The sequence below is a fragment of the Nuphar pumila genome, chromosome 9 (genome assembly GCF_984573655.1).
Source record: "Nuphar pumila chromosome 9, dmNupPumi1.hap1.1, whole genome shotgun sequence".
NCBI lineage: Eukaryota > Viridiplantae > Streptophyta > Magnoliopsida > Nymphaeales > Nymphaeaceae > Nuphar > Nuphar pumila.
In genome coordinates this window covers 58,547,919-58,572,884 of record NC_143257.1, presented here as the reverse complement: position 1 = coordinate 58,572,884, position 24,966 = coordinate 58,547,919, and the positions used below count along the sequence as shown (strand labels likewise).

General features: G+C 42.0%; 1 protein-coding gene across 5 annotated transcripts in view; it reads left to right on the top strand.

The window, feature by feature from the left end:
- LOC149828603 (uncharacterized) overlaps positions 1-24,966 on the top strand; it is a 207,472-nt gene that overhangs the window by 83,174 nt on the left and 99,332 nt on the right. For all 5 annotated transcript variants that reach the window (XM_090017653.1, XM_090017651.1, XM_090017652.1 and 2 more), the window contains exons 8-9: positions 759-890; positions 961-1,074. In XM_090017653.1, coding sequence (XP_089873779.1) covers positions 759-890; positions 961-1,074 — 246 coding nt within the window. The remainder of the gene's footprint in view (positions 1-758; positions 891-960; positions 1,075-24,966) is intronic.

Here is a 24,966-nt window from a genome sequence, read left to right as displayed (position 1 = left end):
TTTTTATTTTTTTTTTAATTGTGGTACTGCCTGGTCTGCCTTGTCCAGCTTAGTCCTCGACTAGCCTTTTTAGGGCTCACCGCCTGGGTACCGCCTTTGACAACTAAGGTCTCACTTCTCAATTAAATGTGATTCCTTGAACATTTGGTAGAAAAAAGTGTTCTTTCCAGTTTCTTGCAGCTCCAATACTTGCCTGTTTCATTGTTACTCTTGTGCAACACCAGAGTAACAACAATTTAGTTCATTTTCATTGAATATTTATGGCTAACCTTCTTCATTTTCTGGCCCTTTGCTTTCACTTGAATACTTAGTTATGGTGATCTCTACTTCTAAGCTGGCTTAGGTCATACAGGAAGTCAATGCTTCCAAGAGTACAAGGCAAATGGAATGCAATTCGAATTTGATATGCATTATTTCAGGCAGTAAATATCATTTAACAATTATTATCTTTTAAAAATATTTAGTTTGTGATTACACGTACAATTGATTTCCATGTATGCCAAATCAATTTTAGTATTGTAAATTTTCTGTTGGAACTATCTTTAAAATGCATGAAACAAAAGTACTTGCATGAACGATTAGTATTTTCATTTATTTTAATAGTTAGGGATTTGAACTGCTTTTTGAACCCAACACAACCTAATCATACCCACAAGTTAGTGCTAGTTATTTTGTGAAATCTAGGAAGAAAATTACAAAATGCAGTTTATATTTGGAATAACAATTAATGCTTCTGCTCTTTCTGTGGATATTTCCAGATTGTGCACTGGAGACATTACCTGAAATTTCCGGAAGAAGCACGATTGTCAATAGAGGCCAAGGACCTAATATGCAGGTTACTTTGTGATGTTGAGAATAGACTAGGTTCTGGAGGTGCAGATCAGATAAAGGTATTCCTAGGATCAACTCTGGATCCCAATGCTACAGCCAAACCTTCAAATCCATTTTATTTTGGTACAGGCTCATTCATGGTTTAGAGGGATTGAGTGGGACAAATTGTATGAAATGGAAGCAGCCTTTAAGCCTGAAGTCAACGGAGAACTTGATACACAGAACTTTCTGAAGTTTGATGAGGTATATGCTTTTACCTTATCACTCGCACATCTTGTAGTATTTAATATGCAGATTGCTGCCTTGCATAGCCCTTGTAGCTTTAGGATTGTATTTAAGAAATACTTGGAAATTTAATCATTTTGAACGTTTGGAAATCATTGATTTGGTTTTATTGGGCCTTATGAAAGATAAGGCTTATTTTTTGAATTACTTAGGCTTGTTCAGATGTAATAGCACTTTAAAATGGACCTGCATGCCATTTATCTCTTAAGCCACCTGATCATCTCATTTTAGTAGTGAGTACTTTATACTTAAGTCATCTTTGAAGCTATATGTTACTTGGACACTGACACGCTTGTCTGTGTCAGACATGGCGGGTCTTAAAAAACTAGATACTTCGACACGGCAATATATATATATATATATATATATATATATATATATATATATATATATATATATATATATATATATATATATATATATATATATATATGAGAATGGGAATTGTGCTTCCACCTTTTTCGGTAGGTCACTGTTAGGACTTAGGACCCTCTAGAAATCATAATTTCTTGGTGTTTCATACTAGATCTGAACCGTTCGATGTGTTTATCAATAAAAAACATGTTTTTGATCAAACATCTTTATGCTCAGATGTGCATTTTAAAGAAGTAAGAAAATCAATGGTTGATATTGCACTAAAATTTGATGATAAAATATTCTCATTTTTACATCAAATCAATTAAAAAAAGCTTGTTTCTTGATAAATAAGCATTGATAAACACATTCAATGGTGTAGATCTAGCATAAAATACCTAAAACTACCATTTTTGAAGGGTCCTAATGGTGACTTAACGAAAAAGTGGGCAGCATAATCCTCTCTCTCTCTCTCTCTATATATATATATATATGAGAGAGAGAGAGAGAGAGAGAGAGAGAGAGAGAGAGAGAGAGAGAGAGAGAGAGAGAGAGAGAGAGAGAGAGAGATTTGAAGAATTATCCAAACAAAACCTTAAAATATAAAATGCACATTTCTTTCTCATTTGTAATTTGATCCTTTATAATTTACAGTTTTATGAACATGCAAGATTGCAAGTACAAAAAGTAAAAAACAAATCATCGAGACTAATGGGAGTGTCAATGCGTGATGGATACTTCCCAGGTAAGTATCTTCCACACCCTAGAATAGTCGGCACTTCTTTGTTTAACAAGTGTCCATAAAGCTGGACACCCCTGTCCTTTATGCAAGTAACTGGACACCCGTACGAGTACTCCTTGGACACGTCATGTCCAAATATAATTTAAGGTGTTGGACACCTGACACACAAGTCCAAATTTTGAACACTTCTAATTTTAAAAATGGCGTATCGGTGCCGTGTCGGAAAGTGTCCGACACCAACACTTTAGCTTAGGTCAAGTGTCCATGTAACATAGCTTTGAAGCTTTTATATTAAGCTCACCAGATAATCTCATTTGGGGAATCACCCACAAAACTGGTGCCTTACATCCCCTTAGTTCATGGCTTGCTAGAAAACTAATTAATTAGATTAGATTAATCACTAAAAGAAAGTGGCATGGGGACAAGGCATCTGCAAGGGGGTATGAGCATTCCTTGAATCTGAATCAGTCGTATTGCTGGACCTCACATTGTCACTGTCACCAACATCAGCATGATCGTAGTGTTGTTCCTCGAACGTCCCAAAATTTCAAACTTGTAACTTTTGAAAATACTTAGAAAACCTTTTATTTTTTAGAGTTTTTATCAATGAAATTGATTTTTTTTAAACAAAACAAGTTGACAACTTTAGGCACGTTAGCGTAAAAATCCTTCATTGAAATTATTACTATCAAAAACATTTTAGTAAGACAATCAGTGAACCCAATATACATTAATGCTAAACTTTAAATTATACAAAATTTAGGGTTTCTCCTTATACAAAACTCAAAACTAAAACAGGTAGCGAGCAAAGGAGTGAGATCTCGAGCCATCTCGCATCATGCCATCAGCTGTCTGGTAAACCTATTCGTCACCTGCATCCATAAAATGGGTCAATTTCACGAAAAACTGTTTGGTACGTAAGTAAGATAATATGAAACCAAAACTAAAGCAAGACATATTATGTGAGCAAGATAAACAGTTTAAATCAATAATTAAGCTACACTAGCTTGAGCAATTAACTACACAAGCAATAATCTATTTCTGGCATGCATAATTGATTCCACAAGCGGAGAACAGTTCACTAAAACAATTATCTAACATAGGATATAAGCATACACAATAAGCACTTCACCAATCTCAAAAATACACATTCAAGCAAGTATTGTGAACAGGATAATCTTTGTTTCGATATTAGCTGGCCTGTGGGTACGCACAGACGTGAAACGTATAAATAACCGAGATTGAACTAGGGGTTTATTATGCTATGTATTTTATGATACCCCAGACAACTAGCTGAGTCTACTCCTAAGGGGACAATTATTGACCAAGAGAGGATTCTCCAAAAGCATTTGTGGCCTCGAATGCATCATACTTCTGCAGAAGTCTATGGGTTACCTAGGATAGTTTCTAATAGTCTCGTCCCCTAACTCCGATGACTGGGGACACCGATGTATTTTCCTGAGGGGTGGTTGTTAACAACCTGTCCATCAGAGTTTTTGTACCAATCCATCTTCTCCTTTGATGGAAACAACAGGCGAATGGGCATGTCACGGGTTACTTAACTGACGCCCCATCCTATATGCTCTGGTCTTTCAGACCCACTCGAGCATCTTGTCTGTCATTTTATATGATTTTAATCAAGGTGCTCATCGCACGTTTCGAAGTTGGCCTTCACCTCTCATCCTACACATCGTAGTACAAACATACCGTACCTGTCTAAAGGTACGACTACGATAATAGGGGCATGGGTTTCTCAAAGGATAGCACAACACAAAGTTTCACAAGTACATGCCGTAAGAACTTCAAAATTTAACATGCTTAGTCTTGCGAAACATGAAACAACTTGTATGATTTAGAATCTCCAAGAATCTGAAATGCTTCTCCCAAGCGTACCAACTTGGGGAGAAGCTAGTTGCCCATTTGCAACCCACAACATCTCTAGCTTTGCTTCGCAAGACTGCGTACACGAGAAGCCATAATCCGTGTAAGAAAACCTCCTCTCGAGACCGTAGCGCTTGTATGCAAATTCACATCTTTTTTGAAAAGTGCGAAAATGGTACGCGCTCTTGCGCGCCCTGCGAGAATTGCATTTAAGGAGTAACAAGTACCAAAAAATGTAAGTCTGCGCTCTAAGTGCGGCGGAAAGAAAAAACAAGAGCAGAAATGTGAAAGCAACAACCTGTGCACATAATACGCAACGACAAAGCAAGTGTGAGATAGTAAAAGCAAATACAAGCTTGTCCACTCTAGCGTGGCGGCAACATAAATAGAAAAGACATGAAATCATTAAAGAACAAAAGGAAAGTGCGAAAGTCAAAGCCTGTACACATAAAGTACAACGACAAAGTAAAGACAGGAACAATAAAAATATAAAGCAGTAAAAACAGGAAAGTAAAAGCCTGTGCACATCTAGAGCAGCGGCAACAGAAAGCAGTAAAGACATGAAAGTAAAAAGGACAAGGATCGCGAAACCGCGTCCTTGATTTAAAGGCGTACGTATATAGATATAGATATACATATATATATACATATATATATATACATATATATATATACATATATATATATATATATATATATATATTGTCCTTTCTTTTTCATTTTCATTTTAATTTTTAATTGCTTTATTTTAGTTCGTCCAATGTCCTTTGCGTAATTTTCCTTTACCTTGAAGAGTCGCGACGCTGGGTATGTCTTCGGGGCGCGAGCAGGCTCCATTGCGCAAGCTGCGAAAAGCCAAAATAATTAGTATGATATACGAAGGGAGAAACATAAGAGGCAGGGGCGCAACCCCTGCCCGTTGATCAATAGAGAGGGAAGGGGCAAAGGCGCAACCCCTGCCCACTATCCGGTTTGCAAAAGAGACAGGGGCAGGGGGCACGCCCCAGCCAATCTGCCGAAGAAAAAGGGATATGCAGAAGGGGCACTGCCCCTGCCCGCCGGCTGCCGATCTGACCAAAATGGGGAGACAGAGGGGCTGGGCTCGACTATCAAGCTAGGCCTAGCCTTGCTTGTCAGCGAAAGGGGGAGAAATAGGGGGTGGGCTTGACTGTCAGGTCGGGCGCAACCCTGTTTGTCAACGCAAGGGGAAGACAAAAGGGGTGGGCTCGACTGTCAGGCCGGGCCCATCCCTGCTTGTCAGCGCAAGGGGAAGACAGAGGGGGTGGGTTCGACCGTCAGGCCGAGCTCGACCCTGGCTGTAACAACCCCAAATCGTACCTCTGAAAAAGTGCAGATTTTTTTTTTTAAATCAATTGCGAAAGTCTTCCCAGAAACTCGGGGCCTTTACAGTTCCATTCCCAACTGAATAACTCAACCAACCTCAAGGGATCTTACACCCCATCTTTCAATTCAAACCCAAACTGAATCAACTTTATTAATTAAGAAATAATAGTCATGGGGCAATTAAATAAGAACATTAGAGTGCATAAAAGGAAATAAAAAGAGAAAGAGTCCTGCTCTCCATAGAAGTCTGTCAAGCAGTTGTGTAGTCCCCTCGTAGCTCCTCTCATGAGCAAGTCGCCTCACTGGGCACCTGTGTAACAGCAAAAAAAAATTGTTTGATTCGGGCCGGATCCGGACCCGACCCGGATCACCGCCTCTCGCTGTCTTTTAAAGACAACGAGGCAGGCGGGAGGAGGGTTACAAAACCCCCCCTCACCGCCTCTCGCTCTCTGTTCTCTCTCTCTTACCCTCTCGTCCCCGACTCTCTCCCTCACCGACCCTCTTGTCTCCCTCGGTGTCTCCGACTCTCTCTCTCTCTCTCTCGCTCATCCACCGACGCCGGCAGCTCTCGACAGCCCGCCGCCACCGACATCATCAACCCTCTTCCTGCCGGCGAGTTCCCTCCGGCGACCACCAGGTACGCCTTGCTCTCCCTTTTCTCTTTCGTTTCGCCGCCTCTCCTCCCTCGTTTCTCCTCTTCTCCCTGTCATCGACAGGGGGCAAAGCCCTTCCCGTCGGTTGTTTACGACGGGGAAGGGCCGTGCGACAGGGGTTTTAACCCCACTTGCCGCCTGTGAGGAGAGTTTCGGCAGGGGGTTTAGGGGCCCCTGCCTGCCCTTTTTGTTGTTTCAGCAGGGGCCATCGACCCCTGCCTTTGTGCATTTTCAGCAGGGGCCATCGGCCTCTGCCTTTGTGCTTTTCCAGCTGGGGCCATCGGCCCCTGCCTTTGTACATTTTCAGCAGGGGCCATCGGCCCCTGCCTTTGTGCTTTTCCAGCAGGGGCCATTGGCCCCTGCCTTTGTTGTTTCAGCAGGGGCCATCGGCCCCTGCCCTTGTGCATTTTTAGCAGGGGCCATCGGCCCCTGCCTTTGTACTTTTCCAGCAGGGGCCATCGACCCTTGCCTTTGTACTTTACCAGCAGGGGCCGATGGTCCCCTGCTTTTCTTTCTCTTTTCTTTTAAGATTTCCAACAGGGGCCAAAGGCCCCTGTCTCTTTAAAAATAACCTGCGGGGGCCGATGGCCCCTGCACTTGTTCTTTAGCAGCAAGGGTCTTTTGGCCCAGCCCTATCTATCGGAGAAGTCAAGTCTTCTCCTTGCTTTTGCTTTTGTTTGGGTTGCATGTTAATATCGCATAATTGCAGCTACGACGGATCTCACTCGCGCTCCGCGACTCGAGCCGTCAATCGTGTACATCCGCAGACGCCTGCGAGCTCGTAACTCTCTAAGGTAGGGGAATATTACACGGAAGACTTGGATAATTGAATTAAGTTCAATTAAACTAAAAGGAATCATTAAATGAATATATATATATACAAATATATATATTTATACGGGTATGCACTTCACTCAAGGATGCGGTTCCGAAATCCTTGCTCTTTACCTTCTATCAGGTTACTTGCCGTCACGCATTGCGTCGAGGTTTAGCGTTGCACTTCTGCTTACCGCCTTTACCTTACGTCGCACTCTGCGCCCAAGCTCTTGCTTTTGCATAATGTTGGCACAAGGTACTGCTGTTTCAAAGGATAAAGTAAAGTTGATAAACTTTATATCTTGGTGAAACACTCCTGTTGAGGCTTCCCTTGAGGAGCTATACCTCCTTCATATTAGAGTACTTGTAGTCGTGCACGACACGTCTAGTACTGCGATGATCGGATGAGACGGTCGTGCGACCTCGAACAGTGCTAAACGCACAATTCTGTAATCACATAAATGGCCTCACATTCGCCTTCACAGACAAGATGCTCGAGTGGTTTAAAGACCACAACATAGAATGGGTCGTTAGTTAAGCAACCCCTAACGTACCTATTCGCTTCTTTGTGTCTGTCAAGGGAGAGGACAGAGCAATACAAACTCCAATGGAAAGGTTGTTAACAACCACCCTACGGGCAACGATCCGGCCTCTCCAGTCATTTGGATTTAGGGGAAAGGGGCTACATTAGTTAGCTCAACACTTCTGCAGAAGTTGGATGCGTCCGTGGCACAACCACTTTTGGGGAATTCTCTCTCGGCTAAAGCCGTCCCTTTGGAGCGAACTCAACTAGCAATTCGGGTTATTGAAAATACATAGAATAACAGACGCCCGAACTAGTCTCAGTTGGTTCTACGTTTTGCCTGCGCGTACCCGCAGGTTTGTAATTATCGAAACATAAGGTCTGTTCACACTGGTCGTGTAGTCGTGAGACTCGCTTGCACTACTGATTCGCATGCATTACTGATTCGCTTGCACTACTGATTCGCATGCACTACTGATTCGCTTGCATTACTGACTCGCTTGCAATACTGACTCGCTTGCACTACTGATTCGCATGCAATACTGATTCGCATGCACTACTGATTCGCTTGCACTACTTACGCGCTTGCACTATTTTACCTCGTGCATTGCTTACTTGTTTGACTGCATATTCGCTTTAAATTGCGTAGCCTGCTGAATTAAATGTACATAATTCAGTTTCTTGCAGTTTCTCTTGTGCACCTACTAGTTTTTCGCGAAACTAACCCATTCTATGGGTACATGTGATGATTATGTACACCACAGGCGATGGCAAGATGGATTCAAGACGTTCTTCTTTCTGCTCTTAGCTCGCGTTCTGATGTTTGGGTGTTTTGTAACGGATTTTCCTTGGGATATCCGAATTTTGTACTATTTAGAGAACTTCTTAAATGAAAATGGCTTTTCCAAGTGTTTACAAGTAGCATGGGTTGTGCGTTTTGGTCCTTTTAGCTAGCGCGCCCAAAGTTGCCAGCTTGCCTCTCTGAAATTAATAAAAGAATAGTCTTTCGCTGATTTCATAAACGATCTCTGAAATAAAGAGATCTCTTTTTAGTCTCTTGTCTGTTCTTCTGAAAGGTTTGCAAGTTAGAAATTTTGGGGCATTACAACTTGGTATCAGAGTTAAGGGAAGCAAAAACTCTTGACCATTGAGCATCCGCATCGCGCTGTGAGTATACCTTTCCTCTTGCTTAGTAGGTATATTTTGCATTGTTAAGCTAAGTGGCTTGACACGTTCTGCTTATGTACCAACATTGCTGGATTTTCATAAACTACTCATGTTAAACATGAATGATACATATGTTTTGGCCTATCTCGAGCTTCCTGAGGTTTCTAATTATTGGTATTTCCTTGTTTACTCCAAGGATGGCAAGAAACTCGAACGAAGGGTCTGCTGACGAAAGGTCAGATCAGCGGGGATTCGTGATGGATTCCCTAAGTTCCCTGGCAGCGGTTATGCGAGACCAGATTCGTTCCCAAAGGGAACCAGCGCCCATTCCTGAGCCGATCCCGCATACCGCAGTGACGTATGAGAAATTCCTGAAGCTTGACCCCCCGACCTTCGACGGCAAGCCCGACCCAAACATGGCTGATAACTGGGTGAAGGAGGTGGAACGAGTGTTCGAGGTCTTGTCAGTGCCCGATGACAAGAAGACGCTATTCGGGACCTTCAGGCTGAAGGGGAATGCCCGCAGTTGGTGGGACATGGCCCGAGGTGTGCTGTTTTCGGGAATTTCGCCCATTCCTTGGGAAGCCTTCAGAAAGGCTTTCTTGGAGAACTACTTCCCGCCTCACGCGAGGGAGAAGAAGAAGGTGGAGTTCTTGGAGCTCTGCCAGGGCAATTCGAGTTTGACGGATTACATCGCCAAATTCCAGAGTTTGGAACTCTACTGCCTTAACCTGTTCGCGGATGATCGCGAGCGAGCAAGAAAGTTTGTTCGGGGGCTGAACGAGGGACTCATGTATCGGGTCCTAACGAGCATGCCCTCGACCTTCTCTGCGGCAGTTGCTGCCGCCACCCTCCTGAGTGAAGCCTGGGAGCGCACCAAAAGTACTCACATCAGGAGGTCACTCGCTATGGGTGGTGAGCCGAAGACACCTTCCGGCGACCCAGGCAAACGACCGTTCCTTCCTGTAAAGACCGAAGAAGGAAGGAAACGATATCCTCCTTCAAAGCGTGAGCAGCCTCATGGCAACCCTCCAGCCAGGCAGCAGGCTGACAACGTATGCCCCAGATGCCAGCGATCTCACATTGGGCAGGCGTGCCCGTTTGACACAGGCGGATGCCTGTATTGTGGCAAGATGGGCCACTATGCACGTGATTGCCGCAAAAAAGGCGGCTGACGATTCCAGGCAGACCAGCGGAGCACCTTTGCTCCCTCGGCCACCACAGCCGCAACAACAGTATCAGACGCCACAACCGCAGGCAGGCGGGAGGAGGGTGCCGGGACGCGTCTACTCAGCCAAGGCCGAGCAGTTGACCAAGGGCGACCTAGTGCAAGGTACCCTTCTTGTCGCTAACCAAGCGACTTTTGTACTTTTTGATTGTGGTGCCACACACTCTTTTATTTCGGTAAATTTTGCCGAGTTGTTGCACATACCTATAAAACCCTTGCATAATACCCTAGAAGTGTATAACTCTATTGGGAAAAACACCACTTGTGCGACCTACGTACCAGAGTTGGACGTAGTCTTGGCAGATCGACATCTATCGGCTTGTGCTATCCTGCTAGTGATGATGGAATTTGATGCCATCCTGTGCATGGATTGGCTGCATAAGTATCATGCCAAGATTTTCTGCCGAGATAGCAAGGTTGTCTTATCTCCACCAGGAATGCCCAAGATGAAATTCAAGATCGTGAAACCCGTTCGGGCCAGCAAGTTGATTTCGTCGCTGAAGGCGCAAAGCTAACTGAGGAAGGGATGCACTGCCTTTTTGGTCAATGTCATCCAGTCCGAGCCGACGCGAGTCCTGATGGGAGACTTGGAGATTATTCGAGATTTTTCAGACGTCTTCCCGGAGGAACTGCCGGGTCTTCCTCCACCTCGCGAGGTGCAGTTCAGCATCGAGTTGCTGCCGGGTACTGCGCCAATTTCTAATGCTTCATATCGGATGACGCCAGCCGAGCTCGAAGAGATCAAGAAGCAGTTGCAAGAGTTGATGGATCAGGGATTCATTCGCCCCAGTGTCTCGCCCTGGGGAGCTCCCGTCTTGTTTGTGAAAAAGAAGAACAGATCATTGCGGTTGTGCATCGATTATCAGATGCTTAACCAGGCGACAATAAAAAATAAGTACCCGTTGCCACGCATTGAGGATCTGTTCGATCAGTTGCAGAGGGCCAAGATCTTCTCAAAGACCGACCTTAGATCTGGGTACCATCAACTCAGAATTAAGGGAGATAATATCTCCAAGACGGCCTTCCGGACTAGGTATGGACATTACGAATTTACGGTCATGCTCTTCGGACTCACTAACGCTCCTGCAACGTTCATGGATCTCATGAATAGGGTGTTCAAACCTTTCTTGGACACTTTCGTGATCGTGTTCATCGACGACATCTTGGTGTATTCAGATAGCTGGGAGCAACATCGTGAGCACTTGAGAGTTGTTCTCGAAACCTTGCGAAAGGAGCGTTTGTTCGCTAAGTACTCCAAGTGCGAGTTTTGGCTCGAGGAGATCATGTTTTTGGGACATGTCATCTCCAAGGAAGGTGTGTCCGTGGATCCAGCGAAAGTCGAGGCTGTACTCAGTTGGCAGTAGCCGAGGAATGTTCGTTTCAGAGTTTTCTTGGATTAACTGGGTATTACCGAAGATTTATCCAGGACTTTTCTAAGATCTCTCTACCCTTGATGCAGCTCCTGAAGAAAGAAGCTAGGTTCGTGTGAGACGACATGTGCGAGAGCAGTTTTCAGATGTTGAAGAAACGTCTTATGACTGCTCCTATTTTGGCCTTACCGTCGGGTAAAGGCGACTTCGTGATTTACACCGATGCTTCTGGGACAGGCTTGGGTTGCGTCTTAATGCAGAACGATAGAGTGATCGCCTATGCATCGCGCCAACTTAAAATACATGAGAAGAATTATTCGACTCATGATTTGGAGTTAGCAGCGGTGGTCTTCGCATTGAAGATATGACGGCACTATTTATATGGAGAGCGGTTCGAGGCTTTTACATATCATAAGAGCCTAAAATATTTGTTCTCGCAGAAGGAGCTGAATATGAGGCAGCGACGTTGGCTGAAATTCCTCAAGGATTACGACTTTACCTTGTCCTACCACCCAGGAAAGGCGAACGTTGTGGCCGACACTCTGAGCCACAAGTCTCCCAGCGTTTCCGTTAATTTGTTATTTGCGGGGTGGAAGCTGATCGAAGATCTAATATCGTGGGAACCGTTTGTGGTCACTCCAGTTTCGATCAGTCTTTCCAGCATGGTAGCTCAACCAGAGCTATTGTCAAAGATCTTTGTCAGTCAGAAGATCGATGCGCAGTACGAAAAGCTGAAGGCTCTAGCGCAGCGGGCTGATACCCCTTTCCGACTGAGTGAGGAAGGAGGTGTATGGCGTAAGGATCGTCTCTGGGTACCAGAAGATCCTATTTTGAGAGATCAGATTCTCGCTGAGGCCCACAAGTCCAAGTACACGATTCACCCGGGCAACACAAAGATGTTCAAGGATTTGCAACGCAAATATTGGTGGAGTGGAATGAAGCGGGACGTAGCCGAGTACGTTTCGAAGTGCTTGACTTGCCAACAGGTTAAGATCGAGCACCAACGACCAGGCGGAGTGATGCAGCAGATGGAGATTCCACAATGGAAGTGGGAGGACATCACGATGGATTTCATCGTCGGTTTGCCAAGGACGCGTTGGAAACACGATGCGATTTGGGTGATCGTGGATCGACTCACTAAATCGGCCCATTTCCTCCCTATGCGGCTCAGTCAGTCACTGGACAACTTGGCAGACCTCTATGTCAGGGAGATTGTGAGATTGCATGGTGTTCTTGTGTCAATCATTTCCGATCGTGACCCGAGGTTCACCTCCAGGTTTTGGGGGCAGCTGCAGTTGGCCTTGGACACAAAGCTAAAATTCAGCACTGCCTTCCACCCTCAGACCGACGGGCAATCTGAACGCACGATTCAGACTTTGGAGGACATGCTGCGAGCGTGCATGTTAGACTGGAAGGGAGAATGGGACTCTCATACCGGGTTGGCAGAATTCGCGTACAATAATAGTTATCATGCGAGTATCGGTATGGCCTCGTACGAAGCCTTGTATGGGAAGCCTTGTCGGTCACCTGTTTACTGGGATGAGGTTGGTGAACGAATGCTAGATTCACCTATAGTGCTACAACACTATACTCAGCAAGTGCAGATGATCAGGGAACATCTGCGTACTGCGCAGAGTCGGCAAAAGTGTTACGCTGATCGTCGACGTAGAGAGCTCACGTTCTCAACAGGAGATATGGTTTTTGTTAAGGTATCTCCTACAAAGAGCGTTTTCCGTTTCGGAAAGAAGGGAAAGCTGAGTCCCCGATTCGTCGGACCTTTTGAGATTCTGGATCAGATCGGTGAGGCGGCTTACCGTGTTGCGCTGCCTCCTCAGTACGCTCAGATCCACGGCGTCTTCCATGTATCTATGCTGAGAAGATACGTTCACGACCCATCACACATCATTCATTATGATGATGTGGATATCCAAAAAGACTTGACGTTCGAGGAAAGACCGGTGGCAATCGTTGATCGTCGAGACCAAGTGCTCAGATCGAAGACGATTTCTCTTGTAAAAGTACGTTGGCAACACCATGGAATAAATGAATGTATATGGGAGCCTGAGTCTGATATCAGGGAAAAATACCCTGACTTGTATTTTGATCAATATATGCAACAGAAATTTCGCGGACGAAATTATTTTAAGGAGGGTATGATGTAACAGCAAAAAAAAAAAATTGTTTGATTCGGGCCGGATCCGGACCCGACCCGGATCACCGCCTCTCGCTGTCTTTTAAAGACAGCGAGGCAGGCGGGAGGAGGGTTACGAACCCCACCCTCACTGCCTCTCGCTCTCTGTTCTCTCTCTCTTACCCTCTCGTCCCCGACTCTCTCCCTCATCGACCCTCTTGTCTCCCTCGATGTCTCCGACTCTCTCTCTCGCTCATCCACTGACGCCGGCAGCTCTCGACAGCCCGCCACCACCGACATCATCAACCCTCTTCCTGCCGGCGAGTTCCCTTCGGCGACCACCAGGTACGCGTTGCTCTCCCTTTTCTCTTTCGTTTCACTGCCTCTCCTCCCTCATTTCTCCTCTTCTCCCTGTCATCGACAGGGGGCAAAGCCCTTCCCGTCGGTTGTTTACGACGGGGAAGGGCCGTGCGACAGGGGTTTTAACCCCACCTGCCGCCTGTGAGGAGGGTTTCAGCAAGGGGTTTAGGGGGCCCTGCCTGCCCTTTTTGTTGTTTCAGCAGGGGCCATCGGCCTCTGCCTTTGTGCATTTTCAGCAGGGGCCATCGACCCCTGCCTTTGTATTTTACCAGTAGGGGCCGATGGTTCGCTGCTTTTCTTTCTCTTTTCTTTTCAGATTTCCAACAGGGGCCGAAGGCCCCTATCTCTTTAAAAATAACCTGCGGGGGCCGATGGCCCCTGCACCTGTTCTTTAGCAGCAAGGGTCTTTTGGCCCAGCCCTATCTATCGGAGAAGTCGAGTCTTCTCCTTGCTTTTGCTTTTGTTTGGGTTGCATGTTAATATCGCATAATTGCAGCTACGACGGATCCCACTCGCGCTCCGCGACTCGAGCCATCAATCATGTACATCCGCAGACGCCTGCGAGCTCGTAACTCTCCAAGGTAGGGGAATATTACACAGAAGACTTGGATAATTGAATTAAGTTCAATTAAACTAAAAGGAATCATTAAATGAATATATATATATATATACAAATATATATATTTATACGGGTATGCACTTCACTCAAGGATGCGGTTCCGAAATCCTTGCTCTTTACCTTCTATCAGGTTACTTGCCGTCACGCATTGCGTCGAGGTTTAGCGTTGCACTTCTGCTTACCGCCTTTACCTTACGTCGCACTCTGCGCCCAAGCTCTTGCTTTTGCATAATGTTGGCACAAGGTACTGCTGTTTCAAAGGATAAAGTAAAGTTGATAAACTTTATATCTTGGTGAAACACTCCTGTTGAGGCTTCCATTGAGGAGCTATACCTCCTTCATATTAGAGTACTTGTAGTCGTGCACGACACGTCTAGTACTGCGATGATCGGATGAGACAATCGTGCGACCTCGAACAGTGCTAAACGCACAATTCTGTAATCACATAAATGGCCTCACATTCGCCTTCAGAGGCAAGATGCTCGAGTGGTTTAAAGACCGCAACATAGAATGGGTCGTTAGTTAAGCAACCCATAACGTACCTATTCACTTCTTTGTGTCTGTCAAGGGAGAGGACAGAGCGGTACAAACTCCAATAGACAGGTTGTTAACAACCACCCTACGGGCAACGATCCGGCCTCCCCAGTCATTGGAGTTAGGGGATAGGGGCTACATTAGTTAGCTCAACACTTCTGCAGAAGTTGGATGCGTCCGTGGCACAACCTATTTTGGGGAATCCTCTCTCGGCTAAAGCCGTCCCTTTGGAGTGAACTCAACTAGCTATTCGGGTTATTAAAATACATAGAATAACAGACGCCCGAACTAGTCTCAGTTGGTTCTACGTTTTGCCTGCGCGTACCTGCAGGTTCGTAATTATCGAAACATAAGGTCTGTTCACACTGGTCGTGGAGTTGTGAGACTCGCTTGCACTACTGATTCGCATGCACTACTGATTCGCTTGCACTACTGATTCGCATAAACTACTGATTCGCCTGCACTACTTACGCGCTTGCACTATTTTACCTCGTGCATTGCTTGTTTGACTGCATATTCGCTTTAAACTGCGTAACCTGCTGAATTAAATGTACATAATTCTGTTTCCTGTAGTCTCTCTTGTGCACCTACTAGTTTTTCGCAAAACTAACCCATTCTATGGGTACATGTGATGATTAGGTACACCACATGCGATGGCACGATGGCAAGATGGCTCCAAGGCGTTCTTCTTCCTGCTCTTAGCTCGCGTCATGATGTTTGGGTGTTTTGTAATGGATTTTCCTTGGGATATCCGAATTTTGTACTATTTTGAGAACTTCTTAAATGAAAATGGCTTTTCCAAGTGATTACAAGTAGCATGAGTTGTGCCTTTTGGTCGTTTTAGCTAGCGCGCCCAAAGTTGCCAGCTTGCCTCTCTGAAATTAATAAAAGAATAGTCTTCCACTGATTTCATAAACGATCTATGAGATAAAGAGATTTCTTTTTAGTCTCTTGTCTGTTCTTCTGAAAGGTTTGGGGCATTATAATCTGAGGCTGCGAAAAACATAAAAAGTAGGGTGTCAGAATCCAAGAAATTCTGCGTATGAATCTATCTAATGAAAAAAGTATGCATAACGAATACAGATAGGATTCATGGAATAATTTAAAGTGATACTGCTACAATAAGAATATAATTCAGATAAGCATTAGAGATATTTAGTATATAATAAAATACAATATCATGCAGTTAAGCATACATGACAAGTAGAGAAGCAAGTATGCATGATCTAATGCATAACAGGAAAATGCATGAATTCAATGCATGAACAATTTATTATCTTTAATCAAGTTCTCTTTCATATCCATGTCCCTATTAGAATGCACATAATTTAAGTATATTTTTTTATTACCGTTGCCCGCGGATACACCAAACAGGTAAGAATTTTCGAGGTTAAGTAAACTTTTCAAGGTTGCTTAACACACAATTTATATTTTATTATTAAGTTCCAAACTTAGCCCTCGACCGATATCAGGAAACAACACTATTCATCAGAACATTAGAAAACATCTAATGGCGGGACACTAGGAAAAATAACATCCACAAGTGCCACTTCTTGGTACACCAAAACAAGAGTCGTGTCTACACACGACCCCCATGCAAAGTGACAGAAAACTTCTTAAAACCGTGGCTAAGAGAAGAACCTCAATATCGGGTTCAAGGGCAACAACAACGTACACAAAGTTTTTTTATCCTTTCGGTTTTTCCAAAACCGCAACTCCAAGAGTCACATACTCTCGACGAGACATCTCAGAATGTACATTACACTGTTTTGTTTCTTTATGTTATAATTAATAGTTATTTCATTAATTTGCAATTCAACATGCCAAATTAATATCACAAATTCACATTTTCAAATGCGAGACTCATCCCGGGACTGCAGCCCGTGGAAAATGCAGAACAATGCAATTAAAACTACAATAGCCAATATGACTTTTGAAATGCATAAACAAGTAAAGAAGGGGCATACCGACTCAAGGCTCACCAAGCTTACGATGATCCATTTTGATCATCGATGCATCATATGCGAAAAATCGTACAACATGCCATATATGCAATGATGTCAACAAGCCTTCCGATGCACATTCATATATGCTAATCTAACAATGAACAGAAATTACAACATTCATATGCATGTGCATGAGTTCACATATTCATGTTAACTTGTTAAGTGTATGGTTCCATTCAGTTCCCATATTCATGTCAAATGCATGCTTCCATTTTAATCAAACATGTGAACACTCATGCATGCAAACATATTTAAAGTCAAGTATCCACAAGTACATGAAGCACTTTACAATCATACTTTGATTAGCATAGTCTCTCACATGTTGGCATGTATAAAATTTCATTCTTGTGCAAGTGTGAAGCCAAACTATTACAGTAGGCAACAAAAATTCTGGGATTTGCATATCAAACCATAGGGTTGATCCAGTATAAAATCAGAATACTTCTCAAACGAAGATCCGCACATGTAATAACATCCCAGGTGTGAATGTCATACAAAAATTTGGGCAATTTAATAGGTGAAAACAACCTGTATAAAAAGAAGTATATATATATATATATATATATATATATATATATATATATATATATATATATATATATATATATATTTTAAAAGTAAACAACTACTCCCAGCCAATCCAGTCGGCTGGGGCTCGGCTCCAGCCCAGCCGAACTCAGCCGGCTGGTCTGGCAGCCCCTACACAGGCCCATCACGGGCCTGTGTACCAGCCACCAGGGCCTGGCAGGCCAACCGAACCTAGTTCGATTGGGCTGCCAGTCAGCCCAGCGTATGTTTAAATAAAATTTTTATTTTGTTTTAAATTTTTTTCTGAACTTTGCAAGCTGAGCCCGGCATAGAGCTGCCAGGCACGCACCCGGCTATTATACTTTTTTTTTCTACAAATCTGCCCAGCCACGCAGCTGGACCCGGCATGGTCTGTCAGCACATACCATATGCTGCCAGATCTACCCCTAGTCAAAGAACAGCTCACACGTAACTTCAAATAGGCATAATTCTGCCATTTTAATAAACAGTTTAAAATACAACCCCAGGTTAGGCTGAAACTCATCATGCTAATGTGAACAGTTCATACAACAATAGGCATAGCTAAAAGTTTAAATATTCGAGGTTGGCCTTTATGCATAAATTGAGCACACAACCAATTACATGAAATCTGAGTGTGTTGCTACACATGTGACTCCAATATTCCGGCCCAGGGAGGTTGTAAATTAAACCCACAACAAAAAAAAAAAACAGCATCAACATTTTTTTTTCTTTTTAACACACACCTGCCCTCCGAGTCCACTCGGCTGGACTTAAGAGGTCGAACAGGGCACCCATCTGGGTATTGCCCAGGTCTACCATCCAGATTCACTTAACCAGTGAGGATGCTTATGCAAAACCACCTCCAGATATGCATATATATAGACAGTTTTGCTTCCGGTCTATACGTGCACATGCTGGGTTTTACACTCAGTTTCACATAAATTCTGAATATAATTAATCGTCATAGAGCATGTCACTAAACCAAACTATTTTATCATGAGCCCATGTAAAAACACCTTAGTTTACTTAGACATGAATACACATACCTTCATCAGTTATGCAGGCTTGTTAAAATTTTACAATCTACGTATGCTAACCTATGCACGTTTACATTCCAATAGACTTGGTATGCAATGATATAAAAATTTCATAAACAGGTATGCTGGCATGGCAAACCTATATTCAGACAGTCACCCAATCTCAACATACTTGTGCTCACAATTCTTTTTTTTTTAATAGGTGCCTACCCAGCCGAGCCACTCAGTTGGGCCCTGCGGCTCGGCAGGCCTGGCAAGCCAAGCCAGGCCGGCTGGATTGAGTCTATCTGGGACTGACAGACCAGTCAAGGTGCTGCCTGGTCTGGCTGGACCTGGCCAGCTGAGCCGAGCTCGGCTGGTCCGCCAGCCTGACCTCCAAAAGTCCCACATCCGTCTTAATTTATATATATTTTTGAAAGAAAAACAAAGTATGCATTATTATATCTAGGTGGCTGGGAAGTATCATAACATACTCAGATCTGTGCATACCTGCATTCACAAGCATAAAGGCTCACATACACATACTTACACATAGTTATATATTTACGTATGATTCCAAAAACAAAATAAAACTACATGCATGTTCAGAAATATAACATGGACAAGCACTCAACATGCTATTTTAACATGGGATAAATTCTGTTTTGGCATAAAAAGAAACATATATAGAAATTTTATTTTTGAAAAGATGAACGGAATAAAAAATACATCCATGGAAATCGATATTCCTCAAGAAGAAGCTCTAAACAAACACCTCTACCATAAGTAAAAATTCTGTTTTAGCAAAAAGATACCATGTACAGAAATTTATTTCTTTGAAAGGATGAAAAGAATCTAAAATACATCAATGGAGGAAGATCCATGAATCATCCTCCATGTGTTTTTACAAAAACATGGTTTTAAACACCTTTTCCATGGATTTCCATCAAATTATTGCATGGAAATCCAATTTATATCAATTTCTCACTTGATTCAAGAGAGAAAACCCATACCTTGAGTAAATAATGAAGATAAAATAAAGGGCTGGAGTAGCTCTCCTCCTCTCTCCCTCTTTCTTCCTCTCTTTTCCTCTTTTTTTTTTCCTTTTTTTTTATGCTCTCTTTCTTCCTTTCCCTTTCCTTTTTTTTTGACTTTATATAGACAAAAGGGAGGGTGAGCCCCCCCCCCCCTTCTCCAACCCTCTTTAGATGGGCTGGAGAGGGAGAGTTTCCTCATAAGAGGACTCTTTCTCACCCTCCTTTCCAAGAATTTCCAAAACTCTAAATTTTGTTTTGACTTTTTCAAAGTTTCCAATTTTTTTTTTAAAGTCCCTTCTTAAACCTCTCAACCCTTTTTAGGCATGAGTAAGGACTCTATGAAGAAGTCCTTCTCAACCCTAAAATACAAAATTTTGGAATTAATAAAAATTAATTAATTAATTATTAAATAGTAATTAATTAATAATTATCTAAAAGCTTCAAAAAATAACCAAATTAACTTAGGAGGCTTCTTGACCTTATTTAACTCAAAATTAAAGTTTTTTATTATGTTTAAAGCTAGAAAAACGTTGGGCATGGATTTGGATTCGGATCCAAGATCCAAATTCATCTCCAAAAAATCAAATAGATTTTGGACTGGACCAAATCCAGATTAATGTGGGTCTTGGATAGAGTCCAAATCCATATCAATTTGGATCAAAGCTATTGGATCTAATCCGATCCAAATCCGGATCCAAACCGACAAACTGCTTCTTTTTTGAGAGAGAGATTTTTTTTTAACGTTGCTGTAATAAAATGGTGGTCTTCAACAAATACACGAATAACTCATAAACAAGTGTCTATTGGAGACACTACGAGCATGACCCTTGAAAGGGTATAAAAGTAAGAACACTTGAAAAATAAATAATACTTTATTCATGAACAAAATGCTTAAGAAGCATAGTAATTTACATTAAAGGCGTTCACCCCTATATATAAAAAAACTGGAAGAGAGAGGAAAGCTCATTTTGAGCTCTCCAAAAGAGACGTTGGACTCTAGTCCAACGACTCTTATTATAGCTGTTGGACTAGAGTCCAACAACTATTATTATAGTTGTTGGACTACAGTCCAACAACTATTTGCACAGTTGGAACTTGACTGGATCAAATATCTAGTTTCTATTGAACTAGATGCTAAAATAGAAAATAAAGAAAAATAGAAAAAGAAAATAATAAAAAAATATAAGAATATTAAATACTATATATATATATATTATAGTTTACATTTTAACACTCCCCCTCAAACTTACGGTACAATGAGCAAAAGCTTGTCTAAGAGGAAGTGAAATCTTGGAGCAGCGATAGGCTTGGTGAAGAAGTCTGCTAATTGATATTCTGATGTAACATATGACAGATCAATGGTTCCATGTAAGTATTCCTCTCTGACGTAGTGACAATCCATCTCAATGTGTTTAATGCACTAATGGAATGTTCAGTTGCTTGCAATGTAGATCGCACTTTTGTTGTCACAACACATCTTTGAAGCTTGCGTTGCTTCATCTCCCATATCCGCTAGCAATCGTGTGAGCCAAACAACCTCTATAGTGGTGGTTGCCATGACTCTGTATTCAGCTTCGGTGGAGGAAATAGAGACCTTCTGCTGCTTCTTGCACCTCCACGAAATTAAGGCTTCACTTAGGAACACAAAAAAATAAGTAGTTGAGTGCCTACTATTAGGATCACCTCCCCAGTCAGCATCAGTATATGCAATTAAATTTAATGAAGATGAAGCAGACAAGAGGAGTCCTCATGAAAGAGAGGATTTTAAGTATCTAATAATATGCAAAATTGCTCCCATATACACAAAGGTGAGAGCATGCTGAAACTGACTGGCTGTATGAACCACATGAGCTATATCTGGCCTAGTAATGGAAACATAAGAAAGAACTTCAATAAGCTGTCTGTAAGGAGTAGGATCATCAAGAAGTTCTCCATCATCAATTTTCATTTTAACATTGACAACTTCTGGAGTGTCCACTTTCTTATCATCTGTAATTCCAGACCTGAAAACAATATCAAGAGCAAATTTAGATTGAGATATCAAATACTCTCGAGGGGAATAAGCAACTTCAATGCCTAAAAAATATTTTAATAAACCTAAGTCAGTCATTTCAAAGTGAGTTTTAAGAAGAGATTTGATATTTGCAACTCCCTGTTTGTCGCCTCCGGTGATGATCATATCATCCACATAGAGAAGAAGAATAATGATGCCTGCATCAGATTTCTTAACAAACAAAACAGTGTCAGTTAAACAAGGTTGAAAACTAATATCAAGCATAACATGACTAAATCGGTCATACCAACATTTTGGAGCCTCTTTAAGACCATAAAGAGCTTTACCCATAGGGATACTAATACCAGGTGGGGCTTTCATGTATACTTCAATGAGATTCCCATTCAGGAAAACATTTTTGACATCCAATTGAAAGATAGGCCATGTTCTAATGGAGGCCAAGGTTATTAAAGTTCTAACAATGGTCATACGGGCCAAAGGAGCAAATGTTTCTTCATAATCGATGCCATACTCTTGGGCATATCCTTTTGCCACTAAACCGACCTTATATCTTTCCAGGGTCCCATCACTTTTGGTTTTGACTTTGTATACCCACCTACAACCTATAGGTTTCTTACCTTTAGGGATATCTTGGATCGTCCAAGTGTTGGCCTTTTCTAGTACATCCAATTGTATTTTCATGGCTTTTATCCATTCTATATGATTTTTGGCTTGAGAATAGGATGATGGTTCAACATATGATTGTATTAATGTAATGACTGCTGTAACGCTCCAAAATTTTAATCCAAATTTATGAGGATTTGTTTTATAACAGCGAAAACAAGTAATATTATGGGGTTAAACATTTCGGAACATTACAATGGAGAACAAGCCAACATGTTTATGTCATTTCACTATCAATGAGTAATGACATCAGAGTCTTAAATGACATGAGCAAATAAGTTACAATGAACCTAAACGATCCCGGGAACAGTAAATCCAAAACCTCGATCGAAGCCTCAGCCCGCAACCGCTCATATACTCTATTCATCACCTGAAAAGTAGTAAATTTATAGGAATTAGACTATCACTGTCTAAGTAGGAATTACAATAATTTTTCTTGCAGGTATATCATGTGTCAAGTATGTGATGTGGGTGTCGTGTGTGATTTTCAACATATACAGAATCAAATAAAGAAACTACCACCTACTCTCGCAAAGGTAAGCCCGAATCTGAGTTGGTGAATCTTTTCATTTATTTAAATTACCCAAAGTACAAGGTCATTTCCCCAAACTACCTCCTACTATCATAGTAGTAGGTCCCCAACCTTAGTCATTTTACCAAGGCATACACATCCCAATTTTCTTTTCATATTGATTGCATAAACCCACTCAGAGTGCTTCAGTACCTTTAAACAAGTCAAGCACACAAGCCCCAATACCTTTAAACCAGTCAGGCCAAGTTTTTCATCAGTATTATGGTTATTACCCAGAGTGCTTCGGTACCTTTAAACCAGTAAGCACCGATGCCCCGGTACCTTTAAACCAGTCAGGCAAAAATATATAGAGTTATGAGTTCTTGTGTCATCGATATATATAAAGCTTTATGTGTATGTGCAGTACTCTGACTACCTTTGGTTTGCAACACCCTAACCTTCAATGCTCATTACTACACATTTTCTCCAATAAGAATATAACTTGTATTTACATGGCACCACCATGGTTCACCTGAACCGCAAGCTCGAATAAGAGCTTATTTTTCTAAAATCACAAGTAACTTAAACTCAACAAATGTTCTTATTGAACTTGACATCAATAAGTTTTTGTCATTGCAACCAATACAACCAAACAAAAAAAAAATCAAAACTAACACTGAAATCAATTATTTTGCTACTTCAATACGGGAACATGTCTCACATATTAAATCTAAAACAAAGGTAATACAAAAATTTAGTTTCAGAATACAGGAATCAAAAGCAGCTACCTTTACCAGGACTTGGCTAAACAGTTTCCTTTGATAAATAAACCCAGACTATTTCAAAACAAATTTTTATTTCTGTTATATACTTAACAGGACATCACTGTAACCTGGAGTATATGAAGCAGGATTTGATTTTCATCCAATATATTGAAAATATCAATCATAAACCACATCCTAAACTTACAACAACAACAACAACTACGCCTTCTATAACGACCCCAACTCATGCCCCTCGAAAATGCGGATTTTTTTTTCTAGATGTGACAATATTCCCAGAGACCTAGGGTCTTTACAGTTCCACTCACCGCTGGATAACCACACACCACAATAGAGCTTACACTTATCTTCCATACCAAAACAAACCATGATTCATTTATTGAAATACTAATAAATATGTCTAGAGACACTTGCATAAATGAATTTTTCAGAATGCAATAAAGATTAAATGAACAAAAAGGGAAAACAAAAGTAGAGCCATGATGTCCCTCTGCGATTTATCCAACAAGTGCGTGACACCCGTGACTTGCCCAGACACCAGTCGCTTCACTGAGTTCTTGCTCCTGTGAAAAACCATAAAAAAGAGGGATAAAAAATCCGAAGGATTCTGTGTACAGATCCCTCTAATGAAAATAAATGAGCATAAAGAACACAAGTACAATTTTATGCAATTCTTCTTAAGGAAAAGCAATTATTACATCTACTAAATCCAACTTAAGCATTCATGCAACATCTTTTAAGTATGCAAAAACTTTAATCAATAACAGGTATTTACTTTGGGTAAGCAGAGTATTCCACATACATTAAAGAGTAACCATTACCCATCCAACAACATATATTAGGGAAGAGAAACAGACCATGCATGATCTAATGCATAGCAAAATTATGCATGATATATGTGAAATGTATGGACACCTTATTTTCTTTCATTTAAGTTCATGTTTCCATATGCATGCCCTATTAAATGCATACAATTTAAGTTCCTCTTTTTAATTCCCATCGCCCGCGGATACACCAAACGGGTAAAATCCTCGAGGTCAAGTTAGGTTTCCAGGGTAGCTTAGCACACAATTTGTATTTTATTACTAGGTTCCAACTTAGCTCTCGACCGAATCACCTTCGGAACATTAGACTTCCACATCTAATGTCGGGGACACAAGGGACACCCCACGCCCACAAGTGCCACTTCATTGGTACTATAACCTCACAGCTGTGACTAACACACCACTCCCGGGTAAAGTGGCAGACTGGCAGACTCTCCCTAAAACCGTGGCCAGGAGAAGGAACCTCAATATCGGGTTCAGGGGACTAAATTTAAGCACACAGAGTTTTTGTATCCTCACAGTTTCCCCAAGACTGGACTTCTAAGATCTCCATTCTCCAGATGGAAGATCCCAGAACATAAGTTACACTGTTCTTATTAAAGTCAATTCTTTAAGTGTTCAACACCATATGCAAAGATAAAGTGAAAACCCACATCTCCCCCTTGCGGGAACCCTTACAGGACTCCAACCCGTGAGGACAACGGGAACAATGTAGTAGTGTGCCCT